Source organism: Cladophialophora immunda, assembly GCF_000835495.1.
Source record: "Cladophialophora immunda strain CBS 83496 unplaced genomic scaffold supercont1.7, whole genome shotgun sequence".
NCBI lineage: Eukaryota > Fungi > Ascomycota > Eurotiomycetes > Chaetothyriales > Herpotrichiellaceae > Cladophialophora > Cladophialophora immunda.
In genome coordinates this window covers 3,068,887-3,087,605 of record NW_015622547.1, presented here as the reverse complement: position 1 = coordinate 3,087,605, position 18,719 = coordinate 3,068,887, and the positions used below count along the sequence as shown (strand labels likewise).

The following is an 18,719-nucleotide window of genomic DNA, read 5'->3' as shown; positions in this document are numbered from 1 at the left end:
CTACGTATGTAGCATTTGTCGGGGTTCACCTCCAAGACAGGATGTAATGAAGGGTGTGGGCGGCAAGGAGGTAGGTCTCGTAGCGGGTGGAAAGCTGTAGGCACTGCAGCCACGTGACATGTCTTGGCATTTGAGCGCGCCTCTCCGCCTCTGCATTCTCCCTCCGCGCATGTCCAAATCTCATTGCAGCTGTCCCGCCAACAGGAGAACATGGTATGCCTGCAACAGCCCGATACAAAACCAGACGTGCAGCGAAAGCCTGTCTGTCTTGTCGGAAACGGAAAGTCAGATGCGATTATGCAACAAAAGGGTCACCCTGCTCGAATTGTGATCAGGATGGCTTCGAATGCCTGGCTGTTGACAGGAAGAAGCGACAAAGGTCCGCTGTAGGACCTCTATCTGAAGCAAACACTACTCTCCCATCTTCGACTTCTGTTCAAACACATCACGATGCAATCGGCACGTCTGCGACTGGTCTCTTGAGGCCTAGTGACGCTACTGTCGATTCGTTGTCTGCAACTCCAGAGGGAATTGAGCAATGCTCAACTCGACGGACACCGTCCTTCTCCAGACACAGATTATTGCATTCGGTCCCCCATTACGCCTTTTTGATGCGCCTTTCTCAGCCTCAACGTTCCGATGCACGGCCTCTTGAGGACATTGTGCTTCAATTAGCATCGGACAAAAACCAAGGATCGTTTGCTCCCGTCTCAGGATGCAGTGAGGATGAACTCCACTATCTCAAGAATGTCGGTTGCTTCGATATTCCTCCGCCACATGTCCTTTCGGCGCTGATTGATGCTTACTTCACTATCTTCCACCCGTTCTTCCCTGTGGTCCAGAAATCCGAGTTTTTACAATCCATTAAATCCATCGAAGTTTCAATGACCACCAGTCCAAACGCTGCACATCACGCAAGCCCGGCTCAAAATGCATCTAGTCCTGAGTCGGCACCTCGCAATTCACACTTGAGTCTCCTGCTCCTCCAAGCTGTGCTTTTCATAGCAATTGGAGTTGTGCCCTCTGAGGTCATCTCGGCCGCGGGATTCACATCCCGAAAACAAGCACGCCATGCATATTACCTTAAGGCTCGCCGACTCTATGACCTCGACTATGATGAAGACCCGATTGCAACTATTCAGGCCTTATTGTTGATCAGTCAATACTATCCTTCTATCACTGAACGGAAGCACACGTGGCATTGGATCCACCAAGCTATAAGCCTGGCTCAAGTTAGCGGACTGCACAGGGATCCTGGCAATGTCCCCCATCGGGCTTTGTGGGCACGAATTTGGTGGGCATGTATCGTACGGGACCGCTGCAATGGCCTAGGGACCGGCCGTCCTCTCATGATCAACAGCCTGGACTGTACCACGTCAATGCTGGTGCTCGACGATGTCAGAGAGGAAGGGGATTCCGAGCAAGATCTTGAGATCAAGGCCATATTCATCGAATTTGTTAAACTTTGCCAGATCGTTGAAGGCATTGTCACTCTGCGCTATTCAAGCTCGGTGACCGATGCGGCGCCTCCTGATCAACTCCAGGTCTGCGAAGATGCCCTAGAACGCTGGATGCGCTCTCTGCCGCCTCAAGCCAAACGACAAGACCATCTCCAAGCCGTCTCAGGGAATATAGGAGTCGCCACTATGTATCGCGCAATTTTACATGCATGCTTGAATACCATTCGCATTGCATTGTATCAGTCACTTACTCTGTGGAACGGAGCTGGGGACTGGACTACTACTTGTCAGCAAAAGGTTGAATTTGCGGCCTTGGACAATACTCAGCTGTTCACTCACCTCGTCAACCTTGACCTAGTGAGATTCTGTCCCACAATCGCTGTTACCTTCACCTTGGCGCCTCTCATTGTGCATGTCCTAGGGATTAGATCTTCACGATCGGAAGAAAGACTCCAAGTTCATAAGAATCGATTTGAGCTTTGTATGATCTTCTTGCGCCAGCTGCGTGATATTTATTGGCACGCTATTTTTTACTGCGAATTTTTCGAGCTGGCCGCTTCAATCAAGGACCATCAGTTGAGAACGGATATGTCAGAAGCCCATGATCCTCTAGCTTCGTTTCTCACTCAGCGCATCAGTGTCGGCGATCTCATGGTGCTTCGACATTATCAGAACCTCGGACGGGCTGGCGAAAGAGATGACCTACCCCTGGCTCAGACAATATCACCAATCTATCCGAGAGAGTGGCCTTTAAATGCCAGTGCAGGAAGTCATGGTCATGGTAATCAACGAGAGACGCCATCGAGTCTAAATATATCGAACCATTTATCCGTGTCTGCGGAATCTGACCATGTCTATGTGAACCACATTGAACCTATGAACATGAATGAATGGCTAGCGGCGCATTCGCGTACTGGTCAGTCCATTCCATTCGCCTGAAGCCCTGCGTTTCAAACTTCAGCCCCAACGCAGCACTCTAATGCAGAGTACGGCTGAGGCCTGCGTCTCGATGCAGCCTCAAGCCAGGCCGCTGTTGACAATCGACAAACCGTCCTGGGAGCGCCAGAAAGTGCCATCTGGATAACTGTACTGCACAATTGCTGTCTCTCGAAACTCGACACTGTAGCCGGATTCTAAGGGTGTCACAAAGAAGCCATCACGCGTCTGCAATGGCGTTGTGAGAACGTGGTTATAGGTGGTGATGTTCTCGAGCATGCTCCGCTCCCCAGATACGCAGAGGTAATCCACCAAAGACAAGTGCTGCGTATACTCATTCAAGCCTATGCCGCCACTGTGTGGGATAACCGGGACTCCAAACCTGGGATCTTTGTCAGCTGCTTGGCCCAGGCGTCTTGGAAGACTTCTTACTTTTTTGCCATAAGAAGGACGGCCAGGACTTCGTTTACGCCTCCCAAACGACAGGCATCAATCTGGCAGACATCGATAGCCTCGGCCTGGAGCAACTGCTTGAACATCACTCGATTATGACACATCTCCCCAGTCGCGACCCCTATGCCGTGAGCTTTAAGGGCTTTTCGGACAGCAGCGTGCCCAAGAATGTCATCTGGCGATGTGGGCTCCTCGATAAACCTGTACATTCAGCCTTGGTCAGTGACGAATGGACAGGCTGCGGTCAAATGGCACGTACGCTGGTTTGAACTCGGCCAGCTGAAGCATCCACTGAATGGCCTCGGATACACCCCAGACCTGGTTCGCGTCTACCATCAAGGTCTTTTCCTCCCCCATTACTTCTCTGGCGATCCGGCATCGTCGCTTGTCATCCTCAAGGTCCCTGCCGACCTTTAATTTAAACTTGTCATGGCCAGCAGCAAGGAGGTCCTTCATCAGTTTTCGCATCTTTTCATCCGAATATCCCAACCATCCCGCCTCGGTCGAGTATGCAGGTACCGCCCGATTAGCTTCTGCATCGCGAAGTCGCTGTGGTTTTGACGCCTCCTGTGCTTCCAACAGAGCGATTGCCTCCTTTGGGGTGATGGCGTCCTCGATATAGCGGAAGTCAATGCACCTCACAAACTCCTCCGGCCTCATATCTGCGATGAGCTTCCAGACGGGCTTCTTCTTCGCTCGCCCCCAGAGATCCCATAAGGCGTTGACACAGGCAGCTAGACCCAGGTGAATGACCCCTTTTTCAGGACCCACCCACCGGAGCTGAGAATCAGAGACGAGGAAGCGCCATGTTTTGCCCATGTCAGAGGTCAAATCAGTGAGCCGCTTACCCACAAGACGCTCTGCTGTGGCACGAGCAGCTTGACAGACCAGATCATTCCCACGGCCGATGGTGAACGAGAAGCCGTGTCCTGCCAGGTGCGAATTGGTACTCAATACGATGTAAGCGGCACTGTAGTCGGGCGCGCCATTCATGGCATCTGAGCCTGCCGATGTGAGGCTTGTCGGGAAGCGCAGGTCTGATTCAACCCTTTAGTATTTGAGGGTGCCCGAAGCTCAGAAATGTTCGAACTCGTTACTCACCATAGACTTGATATGACTGGATGATGGTTTCTTCGAGACTCGCTGAGCTGTGGCTGGTGCCGTTTGATAATCCCTGGTCGCTCGCCATCATGTCACTCGAATCCTCAGAATGAATCGTTTAAGTCGTCAATCTGATACCCTGCTTGTGAGCAAATCCGTTGGCTTGACAACTCGCAGGGAACCCGAGCCTTTTTGGAGTAACGAATAACCATGTCCGCATGGATCACGACCGAACCATTACGAATCCTTCCTTCAGATACGTCCAACTATCCCCCCAGTTGCGCGCTATCAGTTTCGGCATTGATCATGTCTAACTGCCTGAATCCTTGTCGGCTGTAGGCGAACAGACCGAATTGCCGAATGTTGGCTTCTGATTGGCACAAACTGCATTGAGATGATCTATTCCAGTTCTGGTAGGTATACGGATCGGCCACCCTTGACGGACTGTGTGTGTGGAATCCTCAAAGGTTTCGGGCTTCGGCAGCTTGCTATGGTCACGACGTATCCCGAAAAGGTATTCTGGGCAAAGCCTGAAGACGACTGGCGTTTCGAAAGCTATGTGAAGTTGTGGCCATCTGGCGGAAGAAGCCAGAAATACTTGACTTGCGCCGATTTCCTCAACCGTCGGGCGATACATTATCAGAATCATTATTGTACTCAGGACAAGGTATCACCTGCTCACGCTGCCAATCAGCAATGGATCCATCACATGGTCTATATTATCATACGTCGGCCACAGGGTTTCATCAATCACTACCTCTTGGGAATGGCAAAATAGGCGCGAGTCTTATTTCGAGCGGACATGTGGACACACTCCTACTAAACGAGGTTACCTTCTGGTCAGGCCAGCCCTACGAGCCGCAGAGCCAATATGGTGGTAAGGCTGCCATCAATGAGATGCGTGAGCTCTATATACAAAAAGACCATCAGGCTGTGCAAGCCTTGGCAGAGAAATGGTTGCAGCCTCCGAAAGGGGATTTCGGCACGAATCTGGGTGTGGGAAGACTCAAAGTCGAGTATTCTCTCGCTGGAGAAGTCACTGCCTCGAAGGGTAAGTTCGAGAGAGGCCTAAGGTTGGACGAGGGTATTGGCTGGGCGTCGTATACATCGGCCGACTCTGGAACGCGGATCAGTCGGGAAACATTTGTCTCCCATCCCCATCAAGTCATTGCTATGAGGATTTCGACGAACAACGAGACTCGCCTTTCCTGCAACATTAGGTTTCAAGGAGAGACCAAAAGTTGGTCTACTAAGAAACCAGGCGCTGCTCAGTTGGAAATCCATACCCAAGCACTTGAGACAGTGCACAGTGATGGGACATGTGGTGTCAAGCTGTATGGTCTGGTTCACCTCCATTCCGATGGTCAACTGCTCCATACAGAAGACACCATTTCTGTAGCGAATGCTTCCTCCGTGGTGATCTTGGCTGCTTTGAATACAGATTATTTGGTCCCGCACCACAAGGATTGGATTTCTCTGGCCCGGACTCAGATCCAGACTGCTCTCGAGGCTGGATATGACAAACTCAAGCGGTGCCATATAGAAGACCACCAGAGCCTCTACTCTCGAGTGACGCTTACGCTCGGTCCACCTTCGTCAACATCACAACTTCCTACAGACCAACGCCAGAAAGCCCTTGCGGCCACAAAGGGAGAATCCTCAGAGGATTTGCCCATTTACGCGTTGTACTTTAACTATGGCCGTTACCTCCTGATTGCAGGTACTCGCTCAGACTCTCCCCTACCGCTTCATCTGCAAGGCCTTTGGAACGACCGAGAAGCCAATGCGATGAACTGGTCCTGCGACTATCACCTTGACATCAACACGCAAATGAACTATTTTCCGCTCGAGCCCTGTGGATTGGGGGACGAATGCCATGCGCCACTTGCGAGATACATGCAGACCCTCGCAGCAGCAGGGAACAGGTCTGCGAAGAACTTCTACGGCACCCAAAAAGGGTGGGTTGCACATGTGTTCTCGAATGTCTGGGGATTCACGGCGCCCGGCTGGGAAACGAGTTGGGGGCTCAATGTTACAGGAGGCCTGTGGATGGCATTGGAGATGAAAGAGCACTGGGAGTATACTCTCGACAAGGCATACTTGAAGGGGTATGCATGGGACGTTTTGAAAGCCGCGGCCGAATTCTTCTTGGAGTATATGTCCACGGCTGACCCAAAAAAGGGATTGACAGTGACCGGCCCCTCTGTGTCGCCTGAAAACACCTTCTTTGTCGAGGAGCAGGGCCGGCGTGAGGAGCATTCATTGAGTCTGTCTCCAACTCTAGACGTGGTACTCGTGAGAGACCTTCTGGCCTTCTGCCTTGACGTAGCGCCGTCACTGGGCGGTGAGGACGTCCCAAACGACGATTTCATCCAGAAGGCCAAGAAGGCCATGTCAAAGCTCCCGCCCCTCCAAATCGGCAGGCACGGCCAGTTGCAGGAATGGCTCGAAGACTTCGAGGAGGCCCAACCCGACCACCGGCACATGTCGCACATCGTCGCCCTCATCCGCAGCAGTCAGATCAGCAAACGACACACCCCTGCACTGGCGGAGGCCGTGCGCGTCACGCTCGAACGGCGCCGCGCCCGCGCCGACCTGGAAGACATCGAGTTCACGGCCGTGCTCTTCGCGATGGGCTTCGCGCGGCTCGACGACGGAGACGCCGCGCTCAAGCCCCTGACGCACCTCATCTCGGAGCTGTCGTTCGAGAATCTGCTGACCTTCTCCAAGCCCGGGATCGCCGGGGCCGAGACGAACATCCTCGTCGTGGACGGCAATTTCGGCGCCACGGCGGCGGTGGCGGAGCTGCTGTTGCGGAGCGTGCGGGTCGGGGAGGTCGAGATCTTGCCGGCCCTGCCTACGAAGTGGAGGAAGAGCGGACAGGTGAAGGGACTCAGGGCGAAGGGCAACCTCGTGGTTGGGGTCCAGTGGAGCGAGGGGATGCTGGTCGAAGCGACGATTCAGAATGCCGGCCAGGCCGCGTTGTCGGCCAGAGTCTACTACCAGGAACGGTCTGTAGAGGTGGAACTCCAGCCCGCCGCGACCGTCACGCTGGACCAAGAGCTTGTTGTGCGATGAAGAACTCACGCAATGTAGCAAGGTGGCGGAAAGGGCAGCGTATGCAAAAATATTTATTAGCAGAGTGCGTTCCTAGTTCACAGAGCCACTTTCCTATCTCAAGCGCTCCAGTATGCAGTGAGATACAACAAGGTTTCCAAGAGACTAGAGAGTTCTTCTCCGCGGTCTGGCTCCCGCCACTATCCTCTGACACTCAGACAATCTGTATAGTTTGTATAAAATCTCTGCCGCAAACTTTTCCCGTCCAACGTCCATGTCATCTGTGAATCCTCATAAACTCGATCAAACATCCGCTTCGCTATGTCGCCGGGCATATCGTGACCAGGCTCGAACTACGCTGAATTGCCAGAAGAAACGACAAAGGCCACAATCTGAACTTGGGGGCATCCAAATAACCGGTCCCTAGTTGTGTTTCTGGTCGTGTGGAGGCACATCGGTGGTTGGCGACTGGGTCAGAGCTTCAGAGGAAGTCAAGACGTTGAGGGAGGTGACAACGGTAGCATCGTGACCCGGCGGTGGTGTGCTGGGGGGCGGGGCGTTGTCAGGGGGAAGACCCGTCGGGGCGTCACTGTCGTCCAGAGTCTGCGTCTCGGCGTCGTCTGTCTTTGCGCCACCTTCGTCGGCCTTGATCTGGTCGTGGTCGCTGATGGCCGGGAACGCCGAACTGCTGATCGTGACCAAGGTGCCCTGGCGAGGCTCCGACTTCGTCTGCCGGCTTGCCTGCTCCGAGGCAGGGGCGCCAATGAAGTGCTGCGTTCTCGTCCTGCCGGCCGCTTGCAACATTCTGGGTTGCTGGTCTGCCGGACCTTGGGGGGTGGTAGGGCCGGCAGCGGGATGCTGGCCCGGTGGTGGTAGAGGTGTGGTATCAGGGGGCTGCTGCGGTCCCTTACTGGCGCGCTTGTCTTTCAGCTCGCCCTTCTTGAGCTTGTACGTCTGCCACCATTCGTTGTCGCCCTTTCGGATGTGCGGGAACAGATCCCACTTGTCCATGCTCTCTTCTTCGTCGGTGGTGAGCCCGAGCCAAGCGTACAGATCCTGTCGTTTCTTGGAGCGTTCTTGGCCTTCCGTCCGTTCTCCGCTCACCCACTTCTTGTCGTCCCCCTCCCCTACCTGGTGAAACTCATACGACTCGGGCCACTCACAGATCTCTGCCTTGAGCCGAGACCCAATCCAGCATTGCCGCAATGTGCGGAATTCCCTGGGCTTCTCGCTTTTCTCGGCATCTTGATCAGGCTTTCGGTCCTCGCCGCGGAGCTTCCTCCTTACCCACACTTCAAAGTTCGAAAGCCATTCCGAATCGTCACATCCAACCTTCGCTATCAGCAGGACGGTCGGCAACACCATTAGGACGACCGTGTACATTTGACTCGCCAAGTCTGCCATACCGATGGCGACAATGTGAACAGCAAAGGCCAGCCATCCGATGGATCTCATGAGTAAATATGTCTTGGGATTCTGGATCTCGGGCCCCCGAATAAAGACTTCAACCAGCAATTCATTGGGCATCCAGAAGGTAACCGCTTTGGAATCAGATTGGATAATGAGGACCTTCGTGGTTGTTCCGGTCCAGACATCCTTATCAGAGTCTTCCGGTTTTGGACGAGTTGGACTCGCATTAGAGATCGCTTGCTTCTGTCCGTTTGTAGCACTCGAGGAATCGCTTCCAACCGACCGGGCTCCATGAGGCGCCGAGGCCGTTGTTCTGTTTCTTACGTCGGGATTCTTGTCGTCTTCATCTTGAGTTGATGGTCCTTTGTTATTGGCTCCTTTAGCGGACTTAGACTTGTTGACAGCCTTGTCAATCATGCTATCAAACGCAATACGTTGTTGACCAATGATGTAGGCACGAACGATGATGGACACAATCATGGCCATTGCGTTAGCAAATCCATACCAATCCTTGGAAAGAATAGTGCCGGCGACGAGGAAGCCATTCAGAACAAAGCTTATGATCAGGGAGACTGATATCTCGTTCTTTCGGGACTTTGGAGCCGTCACCGTCCACTCCACAAAGTTGCAAGTATTCGCGAACTCCTGGGAGAGCATCCATCGCGTCAACCAGGCGGCGAGGTCTGTTGTATGGATGCCCTGGGATATGTTGTAGAGATTGAAGCCAGCGGCTTTCTCGGTGAATCGGTTCCCAGCAATGACATACGCGCCCAGCAGAGGTAGATACTCGAGATAGGCACTGCTCACGAGGCGCCCAACCGCTGCATTGACCTCCTCAGCTCCCAAGAGCGTTACAAGACCGAGAGCGTCGATGTGAAAAGGAGCCCACTTGAGAAGAACCTTCCAAGGCGCCCATGACGTGTGAGCCATTGGTGGATCGTCCCGTATAGTTCTGACAAGTGACCGAAGGAATCTAAGGAACGGGTCGTCGGGTACTCGCTACGCGGCAAAAGCGCCGGGAAGTAACGGAGGACGAACTCAAGCAATGATAATAAACCCCATCCTTCGGATAGATCAAAGAAAGAAGACGGCTTGAGAATGGCGGTTGACGATTTTTTTCTAAAAAAAAAAAAGGGGAAAAAACACCAGCGAAAAGGGTGAAAACAAAGAGAAAGGATGGCCTTGCGCGGCTGAGGGAAGTCTGGTTGGGAAGCTGGAGATGCTCCTTAGATAATTCAGCCCCCAAGTGGAATGCCCAATGGCAGCTGAGACGTCGTGGACGCCTCGCCCAGAGGCTAGCATGGTCTGTCTCAGCCTGACGTTTGAGATCCAGACTGAAAGGGTCACACGAGTTTCGCAGTGGAGGAGGTCGGACGCTGAGGGGATTCCGATCGTCACATGGATAGCCCACGCGGAATGTCAGAAAATCATGAAGTGGCCAGGCATGGTAGAATGCTGAGATACGAGTAGAGGTGTTGAGCAAGAAGCGACGAGGCTGTACTGCCACTGCACGTGATGAGTGTATTGGCGAGGCTGAACCCCGAGATGTTTGCCCTGTTTGCCCGCCCATTTCCACCCATTCAGCCATCTTCACTTTTCACTTGATGTCGCCCCAGGTCTCAAAGCTTGGAGAAGTTGACCGGGTCTGGAAGTCAGTCGACTCCCTTCGACAACAGTCCCCAATTGACAGCATCTGATGTTGCATTTTCAACAATGCAAAAGACTCAGACGGATTTGCTGACCGCACCACATGGCAACACGCACAACGGCTACACCCAGGTTCGTGATATATTCCACAGGGTTTCGATGTCAGTCTCCTCAGTATCCGCACTAGGATCAGGAAGTTATTGCCTTGAGAGAGGAGTCGCCAAATCAAAGACCTGTGACAGGCGTCAGTGGCCAGCCGCCTCCAATGCTCACCTTGACCTGGTCTCGGCGCAGGATCTCGCCGACTTGAGACATCCAGGCACAAAGAATCAATTGTTGGCTTCCTCTAACCTGAGTCTGATCCGTGGGCAGTGGAATTTCTCCAATCTGCCCTTGGAAGCATCCGAGGGACTCAACAAGGCAGGATACCCCCTTGTGACTTCGACCAAAACATATCTTTCAATCCTTTGTTTTTCTGAACACAGCTGTGGTCATGAAGATGAATCATAACGGGCTTCTACATGCTTCAGACACTGCCTAGCTAACTGCCCTTCGAGGCCTCAAGGAACTGAAGATAGTGGTCGACGAGAGTAAGTCTACAAATATCTGGGTTACCCAGGAGTTCTTCGTTTTCTATTCCTTCCTCACAAGCAGCACCCGTATTTCCCAATCCTCATCAGCCACGAATCTCATTTCTTTAGACTATCCTTCATCCCTCTCCCATTGGAGCGACCTTCGTTTCTCAAGCATCATCTGCCAACACTATGCATAAGGAGACGCAGAAATATCAACCTCCAGCGCCAAAGCCACCTCCAGTACATGATGCCGACTGCATCTGTCGAGCCTGTTTGAACGGACGGTGCCTTTGCGGACGTCGACTGCACCGAGGGAACCCCAGGACACAATGCACTCGAACGCAGTGCAGAAATCCTGCGAATATCGCTGGTGCGGGCTGTGGCAACTAGCACAACGCTGTTGGTCCCTCGCTCAACACTGACTCATTTCTGCTCAAATATCCCGACTCAGTCCTACTTATCTCTGCCGGATAGAGATCATCACACTCTTTTCTCCCAACCTGATATATCATCATCTTCAGCCTCCAACCGAGGAATATTGTCAGAACGATCGTCATAAGCTACAAGCCTCGTCCTGGGGACGTGGAATGAACCTCGAGAACGAAAATGCAACACCTGTCGCTGAACACGTTGGTCTGTGGATCAACTCAACCAGAAGTGTTTGAAAGACTTGCAGCAAGGTGCCAAAATCATGCGGCGAGACCATTCGACTCGGCATACAGGATATGCTCTCTCCAACGGGTACGGTGGCTTGGATGGTGGAAAGCCCAACAAATGGTGTAAAAGGCTGGGCGGGAGGGGAGGCGATCTGCGTGTACAGTCTGGGGTCTACTACGGTTACAAGATGTGAGGGGTTTGGACAGTTTATTTGTGATTTACAGGAAGGTTTTGGTGACGGACGGTACTCGCATGCCAGACCTCGAATGGGGGTCGATACCGCTACAGCATCGACCAGTTTAGACAATTCCCTTTGTTTTGGCGTGGTACACAAGCAGGAAACGGGACATTTTGGATACTAGGGAACCACGGATTGGGGTATGATAGTCACAGGTAGAAAATCGAAAACACCACAAAAGGGGGTTTGAATTTGCAATGCAAAAAGTGTGGCTCTTAGGTCAATGAGCTTTGAATGTTTTCTCAACTTTGATTGTATTGAGCTATTTTGATCCGAAAGACCTCGTAATGCTCCGGGGCCGTCTTCATATTCGCATAGCCACATCCCTCGACAGTACAAGGCTGGGCAACGGTCAAGTACATCCCTTCATCTCTAGCACAGGGCTTTCTCTCTACAACCGAGGAAGAACGAGTGATCCTCAGGGTCGAGTATCTTTCCCTCGTGAGTGCCATCGACTTTCGGCCTTGCTTGCGGGTGACGCGGATTTGGGGTGGTTTTTGTGAGAGTTTGGAAATACGGGCAGAGCTTGTGTCTGACTTTTGGACGGAATGGTGTCGGATGAGACGTGGTAGTGGTGACCCTTTTTGGCGGAACTGTACGCGAAGCCGCCGCCAAACGAGTATCTCGTGGTCCTGTCTGCTCAGCAAGAGCTTTACCAGCCACTGGCCGCGGGGGCCGCGGTCTCTTGAGCCCAATCCGCAGTGCCGGTGCCTGGCTCGTTCCAGTTGGCATCAGCCTGAGGAGCACCTTCGATACCGGGCGCAGCGCCAGGCTCTCCAGTCCAGTCCGCATTGTCTGTGAATCCACGGTCGACAGCAACAGCACCAGCCTCGTCCGCACCGGGCACCTTCTCCTCCTCCTTCTGCTCCTCAGCCTCAGGATCACGGTAGAAGTACAGATCCACCACGACATCCCACTCGACTTCACGGTTGGCCAGGGTGCCGCGGAGACGAAGCACCTCACGAGCCAACATCCACCAGATCAAGCCGATGGCATGACGGCCCTTGTTGTTGGTCGGGATAGCCACGTCGACGAATTCGGTGGGGGAATCGGTATCGCAGAGGGCAATGACGGGGATGTTGACATAGGAGGCTTCCTTGATGGCTTGGGCGTCGGTGCGCGGATCCGTCACGATGATCAAGCGGGGCTCCTTGAACGAGCGGGTGATGTAGTTGGTGAAGTTACCAGGAGTGAAGCGACCGGCGATGGCGACGGCTCCGGTGTGCGCGGCGAACTTCAGGACAGCACGCTGACCATAGGGACGGGCGGAGATGACACAGATGTCGGCCGGGTTGTCGACGGCAGCGATAATGCGTGCAGCGAAGACAATTTTTTCCCTGCATGAAGACCGAGTCAATTGAAGTTCGGGTGAGCGTGATTTTTGCACCACCAGATTCGCAGTGTTTGTGGTTAGGGAGGTCAGCAGAAAAGGGGTGTTTCATACCAGGTTTTCGAGATGTTGATGACATTGATACCGTCAGGACGAGTCTTCCACAGGTAGGGTTCCATATGAACCTGGAGGTTCTTGGAGCCCAAGTGACATTGTGCTGCGAGGAGCATTTCAATGTCCTGGGAGGTGGGGTTGAAGATGGGAGGGAGATTTGCTGGGCTCGCCATGATTGCGACTGAGTTCGTTGAACAGTCCGAAGGCGAGTTCTAGAGAAGGACGAAAGAAACGAGAACGTGAGGGTTGATAGATCAAGACCAGCAACGAGGCTTCGAGTTCCCTGGGAAAAGATTGAGCAATGAGATTCTAATGTGCGTTTAGCTAATCCATGCCAAGATTTCTCTTCGGGCCACTTCCCGAACGCAGCTAAGGGGCATCTTCGGGCCGGAAATACTTTTGAGCGGCTAGATGCTCAATCTCAATTGAGACTCGGGGAAAGTTCTTGTGCTGCACAAGAGCGTGTAGTACACCACGCTGCGTTGAAGTTTCGTCAATTTCAACCGCTCTAGCCATGCCACCGCGAATTCCTGCTTCTGCCGCAAGCAGTATCTTCAATTGTAAACCAACCTTACTCTTCTTGGGCTCCCGTGCTAACCAGTCTTGCAGTAACCAGTCTCCTGCAGAGCTTGCCCGCAACCACACGGAATCAAGCACTCACAAAGTGCTCTACCTGCCTCTTCTCCACCACAGCTCCTCTAGAAGCCAAGCGGACGAGGAAACGAAAGGTCAGGAAGCATGTCGACCCGTATCGATTGGCGCAGGCCCGGCAGCGCAAGTCAGCGAATCTTGCTCGACAAAAAGTGTTACAAGCAGAACGCGAGCTCGCACTCGGCGACCCTGTCCGATCTCAACCGACTCCGTTTGTCAATTCCTTGCAGGCTAATGCTCCCATTTCGACGATCAAAGAGTCCTACCTGAATTACTTCCTCAAACCAGAGGACGTCCAAAAATCTCTCGAATACTCCAAGTGGCTTACTGAACCTCTTCCGGAATCCAACCCGGTTGTGGGGGGTGAAGCGCGGCTTGCTGAAAGGATCAAGGAGCATGCCGCTTCCCATGGAAATGCGTCGAAGGCTTTGCTGGCAATTGCCTCGCTAGAAAACGCCAGCAGCAAAGATCGCACACGCATCAACATTCAAAGATGTATTGAGGAGTTTGGTCGTCACAACACTGAAGGAGTTCTTGCACCGGGGCTTCAGAGCAAACAAAATACCCGAAAGGAAGGTGAAGGCACCGACGCGAGTACCGTCCCTGTCCCGAAACGGATCGGCGCAGATACTGGATCCCCTGAAGTTCAAATTGCGATACTGACGGCAAAGATCAACGTCCTTGCGAACAACTTACACAAAAAGGATAAAAGCAACAAGAGGCGATTGAGGATGATGGTGCACAAGAGACAAAAGTTGATGGCCTATCTAAGAAAGCAAGACCGAGGCGGGCCAAGATGGCAGAACGTTGTTGAGAAACTTGGGCTCAATGATGCCATGTGGAAAGGAGAGATCAGCTTGTAAAATATCGGTTGGAAAGAAACAAATGTACGATCATGTACTAAACTTATTTATATACTGTCGATCGTGCAGCTTTGCGCCCAACGGGATCCGTTCAACTCACGCCTCTGCCGCCATCCACATCAAATGCCGCACCTGTGATATAATTCGCCTCGTCCGACGCCAGAAAACACACCATATTCGCAACATCGGCTGGCTGACAGACACGACCCAGCGGGATCGTGCCCAGTACCTTTTTCCGTCCTTCTGGCGAGTCTTGCCCCCCAAGGACTCGAGGAAGCCTGCCGGATGCTCGATCAGAAGTTGATCACAAGCCGAACGAACACGGACAACTCACATGGCTGTTTCTCCAACCGCTGGACGAATGCAGTTGTACCTAATCTGATCGACGGCATACTCTGCCGCAAGACCTTTCGTCGCCTGCGCGGATTTCGTCAGCTGCAGCCGAGCTTCTCGCTAGAAAGAACCAATCTCTATACTCACAACTGTAACAGCTCCTTTACTCGAGGCATACCACACCAAATTCGGCCTCGGTCGGGGCTCACTGATGCTGCTCAGGTTGATGAACGATCCCGGTATCTTGTTCTCCTTCCACCAAGGCACAATCACCTTGGTGCTCAAATATAATGGTTTCACATTCACACGAAACACTCTGTCGAATTCTTCTTCGGCCATTTCATGCGACGGACCTGCGAGGTGCACTACGCCGGCACAGTTGACAACGACGTCTAGGCGATTGGAATATTTTTCGAGGGCGGTTGAGAGGATGGAACGCCACGAAGACTCGAGTGTTATGTCTCCTGTAAAGGCGTGGACTTTTCCGGGGTTGGAGGAGCACGACGCGACTGTCTTGTCGTTCTCGGCGCTGTTGATGTCAACAGCCAGGACGGAGGCACCCTCGGCCGTGAGCTTTTGGACAATCTGGAGGGAAATCGTGTGTTAGTACCTGGACTCTCTTCGGTGTATCATCAGTTCCACCCTCTTGACCAGAGACGTGCGGATAGAAGTCTCTCGACCAGCTTCCTCGAATGCTACCCGCCACCCTTCAGCTCCCAGGACCGAGGAATGCACCACCGCCTCATTCTCAGTCCAAATGCATCATGTTTGACTTACGCCTCGCCCAAATCCAGCTCCCGCGCCCGTCACGATTATGCTCTTCCCATCAAGTCGGCCCATTGTTCCACAGATATCTGCTTTGGCACCTTAGAGGATGATAACAATAGTCCCTGGTTCAACAAGTCAATCAGCCTTACGAAATGATATCAGTTGACTATTTACATCCAGGGTTTACCCAAATAGAAGGTCTTGCTACTCCACATTTTGCTCCCCCTTTCGCCCGCATCTTCACTTTGCGGAGAAAGGCTGTGGTGGTGAGGGGGTGGCCGAAACCGGCTTGAGAACTGCCGCCAGCCTCATCCGGGTGATAGACTACAGGCACGAATGGAAAGGTTAGGTGCGAGAGGAGAGGGGTTCCTGTTGGTCTGTTATTGAGAGGAAGCTGTTTGCCTTGAAGTCTGCAATTCCAAGGTAGCTGTCTGAACACAGGCTCAAGACCGCCCATGAACCACTCCATTCGAACGCCTCTGCAGCAGGCGTAGGGGGCTATCTTTTCAATCTTATAGCAACCTGACTATTATGCTTCCTCAGAGCCATCAGCACCGATCTTTCCATAACGCTCACTCTCCCAAAAAGCAGAATAAGCCGTGACGCCATCCAAATCCGACTTCTCCAAATGGCCGTGTGCAATGAGCGAGAAAGAGGCCGTCACTTTTCCAGCGAGCAAAAGTGGCAATCTTCCGCTACCGAGCCTCGGTTCCTGGTGCATACTAGGCAATACCATGAAATGGAGACTGCTCATGTAGGTGAGACGTGTTCTTGCGCCTTGTCGCTGCCATTGCCTTGAGAAAAGAACCGACGGAGCTCTGTTGCGAACACTTCCGGGCTGCCATGTTGCGCTTTGTTGAACGTCCCGCCGTGGTCGAGACCTTCGAACTCGACGCGCGCTGCGTTGGGGAGGATCTTTTCAAGCTCGTGAACCGAATTCTTCAGATACGCCTGGCTCCGACTTCCACCCAAGATAAGCGTCTCTGTCTGGATCGCCGCCAGCTTCTGAAGGGTTTCGTCTCCCAGCATAGACATCGCAATTTCAATGTCGTTGTGGACTGTTGGGACCAGGTCCTTGAACGATGGTCGCGCGTGTTCGCCAGCGCACGATTCCTTATTGGGTTTGTTGCCTGTTTGGTCCAATGCCATCAACACCCTCGTCAGGAGCACCAGAACACCTTGTGGGAAGTATTTCGAACGGAAGAAAGCTGGACCCATCTCCGCTCCGAGCATAGCAGTGACGGCAGCTTTTGCAAGCTCACCGCGTTGGATCTCGGCTTCGTATCTCTGTGCCCACGCCATCATTTCCTCTCGATCCGACTCGGGCCGCCAGGGCGGTTCAAACACCGCAATTCGCCGTATGTGCGATGGAGGTGCTGCCAGCGCCGCTCTCAGAGTGATCAGTGCCCCCGAGCTGACGCCAAAGAGGAATTTTGCGCCAGTCGCGAGGTGAATAGCTTCAACGTCTTCCACTTCTTTTTGGACCGAGTAGTTCTTGCCGGTTGGGCCGGACTTCCCACGTCCTCGCCGATCAGGGAGGTAGCAAGTGAAGCTATCCGACAGGGCTTTTGCGAGGTCCATGTGACTGAGGCCGTGCTGCATCGCTCCATGCAGGATTATGATCCCTGGGCCCTCGCCGATCTGGTAGTACGCAATCTTGGTGCCATCCCCAGAATGCGCCGTTTTCAGTTCGAAAGCCATATGTAACAAATGATAGACGTGGGACAAGTGAACGACCTGTTTCGATTGACAATCGCATCAATGCTGGGACATATAACAGATGTCCTGGGTTCCAATGCATTGGGTCGTCCATAGCGTGAAGCTAGGCAGCAGCGAAGCGCTTTGGAGGCGAATTATGGTCCATCACTTGCGGCGCATTTTACCTTGGATTTCGCTACGAGAGCCGTTCGTATTCGCAAAGGACACGATACGACTGGTGGTCCTTGTTATCTTACCTGTCAGGCCCGAAGATGGCTCGTTTAGCCTTGAAACATGAGCTCGAAGCAAGGATACGAACTTTTCCCGTCTCAGCCTACCAGGATCGGGTTGACAACAGCAGAGGACATCATCAAATGCGATCCAGAAGTAATACTCATTCCCGTGATGTTTTGTTATTATTGCGAGTGAAAGCAGGTGGAAGAGATTGGATTGCCTCTTTCGGGACTATATTTTTCCGGGCCGTGGCACGCATCAAGACCTCGATCACTGTGTCACCACCTGCGAGACTTCTATCGCCACGTCTTTCACTTGCCTAGCAATAAGGATTCTACGGAAAGTCGAGACCGATACCAGCGCACGAGAAGACGGGGAAATACGGTGCAATTGTTTTATCTCGCCTTGCAAGAAGACATCATGCCAAAAACGGCTGTTGGGATCGGAGCGGAGCGAAGAGGAGAACAAAGGAAAGAGGCCACAATGGGCCAGGAGTCGTATTGACTCAATTGCCTTAATGGCGTGTGTGCTGTGTTGGGCTATCTCTGAGGTAACTAAGAAGGAGAGGGGGGGAGCTCTGCGTCCAAGTGCAGTAGAAGTATTAGGTGGGCAGCCCATCCCAAGGTGGAAGGCGTGCCGGAGGTCATGTGACCCCACCAACGGCTCCCTGTGACTGACGGCCCTGCCAAGGCTATGTAATGACGGTCAGGGAAGGTACCCCGCTCGCCCGATGGCCATCGGACGGCACTAGTAGGTCTGTGTAAATTACTCAAGGGTATATAGTCTGACGGTCCCCAGGACCGAGTAGAATTCACCATGTTCCTCCATTGAGTCACATCCCCTCCCTGATTGCGCCACTTCACAAGAAGCTGCACTATCGCTTGAACGAAGCTTCCAATGCCACAGGGCACAAGGCTACCGGCAAGCGGAAGCTCGGTTGACAGGATCCGGAGGATGCTAGATGCACATCCTAGGGCACATGGGGAAACGCTACTGAGATGTCCTTGGAGCTTGCTGTGAGCCTCCAAGGTCGCCATACTCCGGAGTGGAATCGCCTCCAGCAAACACTATCTCACAAGCTCGTGGTGGAAGAGACCCTATAAAACAGTTTCTCAGGAACGGTTGTGGGACCAGGAATAGCCGGAAGAATGTAGAACCGTCGCAAATCGAGCTTCTGATTGCCGGCAGCCTTGT

General features: G+C 53.0%; 6 protein-coding genes across 6 annotated transcripts; 3 read left to right on the top strand and 3 right to left on the bottom strand.

Moving 5' to 3' along the window:
• Positions 1-203: 203 nt before the first annotated feature.
• Positions 204-2,399, top strand: PV07_11789 (uncharacterized protein; the record flags this gene model as incomplete). Its single annotated transcript, XM_016399256.1, has 1 exon — positions 204-2,399. Exon 1 carries the CDS (start codon positions 216-218, stop codon positions 2,397-2,399), a length of 2,184 nt encoding a protein of 727 aa, XP_016243818.1. The 5' UTR covers positions 204-215.
• A 4,664-nt stretch (positions 2,400-7,063) lies between these two features.
• Positions 7,064-9,561, bottom strand: PV07_11788 (uncharacterized protein). Its single transcript, XM_016399255.1, has one exon. The coding sequence runs from the start codon at positions 9,345-9,347 to the stop codon at positions 7,431-7,433; it is 1,917 nt and encodes a 638-aa protein (XP_016243817.1). The 5' UTR covers positions 9,348-9,561; the 3' UTR covers positions 7,064-7,430.
• Positions 9,562-11,640: 2,079 nt separating this feature from the next.
• PV07_11787 (40S ribosomal protein S0) lies at positions 11,641-13,262 on the bottom strand. Its single transcript, XM_016399254.1, has 2 exons — positions 12,979-13,262; positions 11,641-12,871 (listed from the first exon to the last, which is right to left on the bottom strand). Exons 1-2 carry the CDS (start codon positions 13,149-13,151, stop codon positions 12,187-12,189), a joined length of 858 nt encoding a protein of 285 aa, XP_016243816.1. The 5' UTR covers positions 13,152-13,262; the 3' UTR covers positions 11,641-12,186.
• Positions 13,263-13,428: 166 nt separating this feature from the next.
• On the top strand, positions 13,429-14,591 carry PV07_11786 (ribosomal protein S15). The gene is made up of 2 exons (XM_016399253.1): positions 13,429-13,538; positions 13,588-14,591. Exons 1-2 carry the CDS (start codon positions 13,493-13,495, stop codon positions 14,490-14,492), a joined length of 951 nt encoding a protein of 316 aa, XP_016243815.1. The 5' UTR covers positions 13,429-13,492; the 3' UTR covers positions 14,493-14,591.
• Positions 14,575-16,057, top strand: PV07_11785 (uncharacterized protein). Its single transcript, XM_016399252.1, has one exon. It carries the CDS (start codon positions 15,037-15,039, stop codon positions 15,430-15,432), a length of 396 nt encoding a protein of 131 aa, XP_016243814.1. The 5' UTR covers positions 14,575-15,036; the 3' UTR covers positions 15,433-16,057.
• On the bottom strand, positions 16,047-17,351 carry PV07_11784 (uncharacterized protein). Its single transcript, XM_016399251.1, has one exon. It carries the CDS (start codon positions 17,292-17,294, stop codon positions 16,344-16,346), a length of 951 nt encoding a protein of 316 aa, XP_016243813.1. The 5' UTR covers positions 17,295-17,351; the 3' UTR covers positions 16,047-16,343.
• Between the last annotated feature and the right edge of the window lie 1,368 nt (positions 17,352-18,719).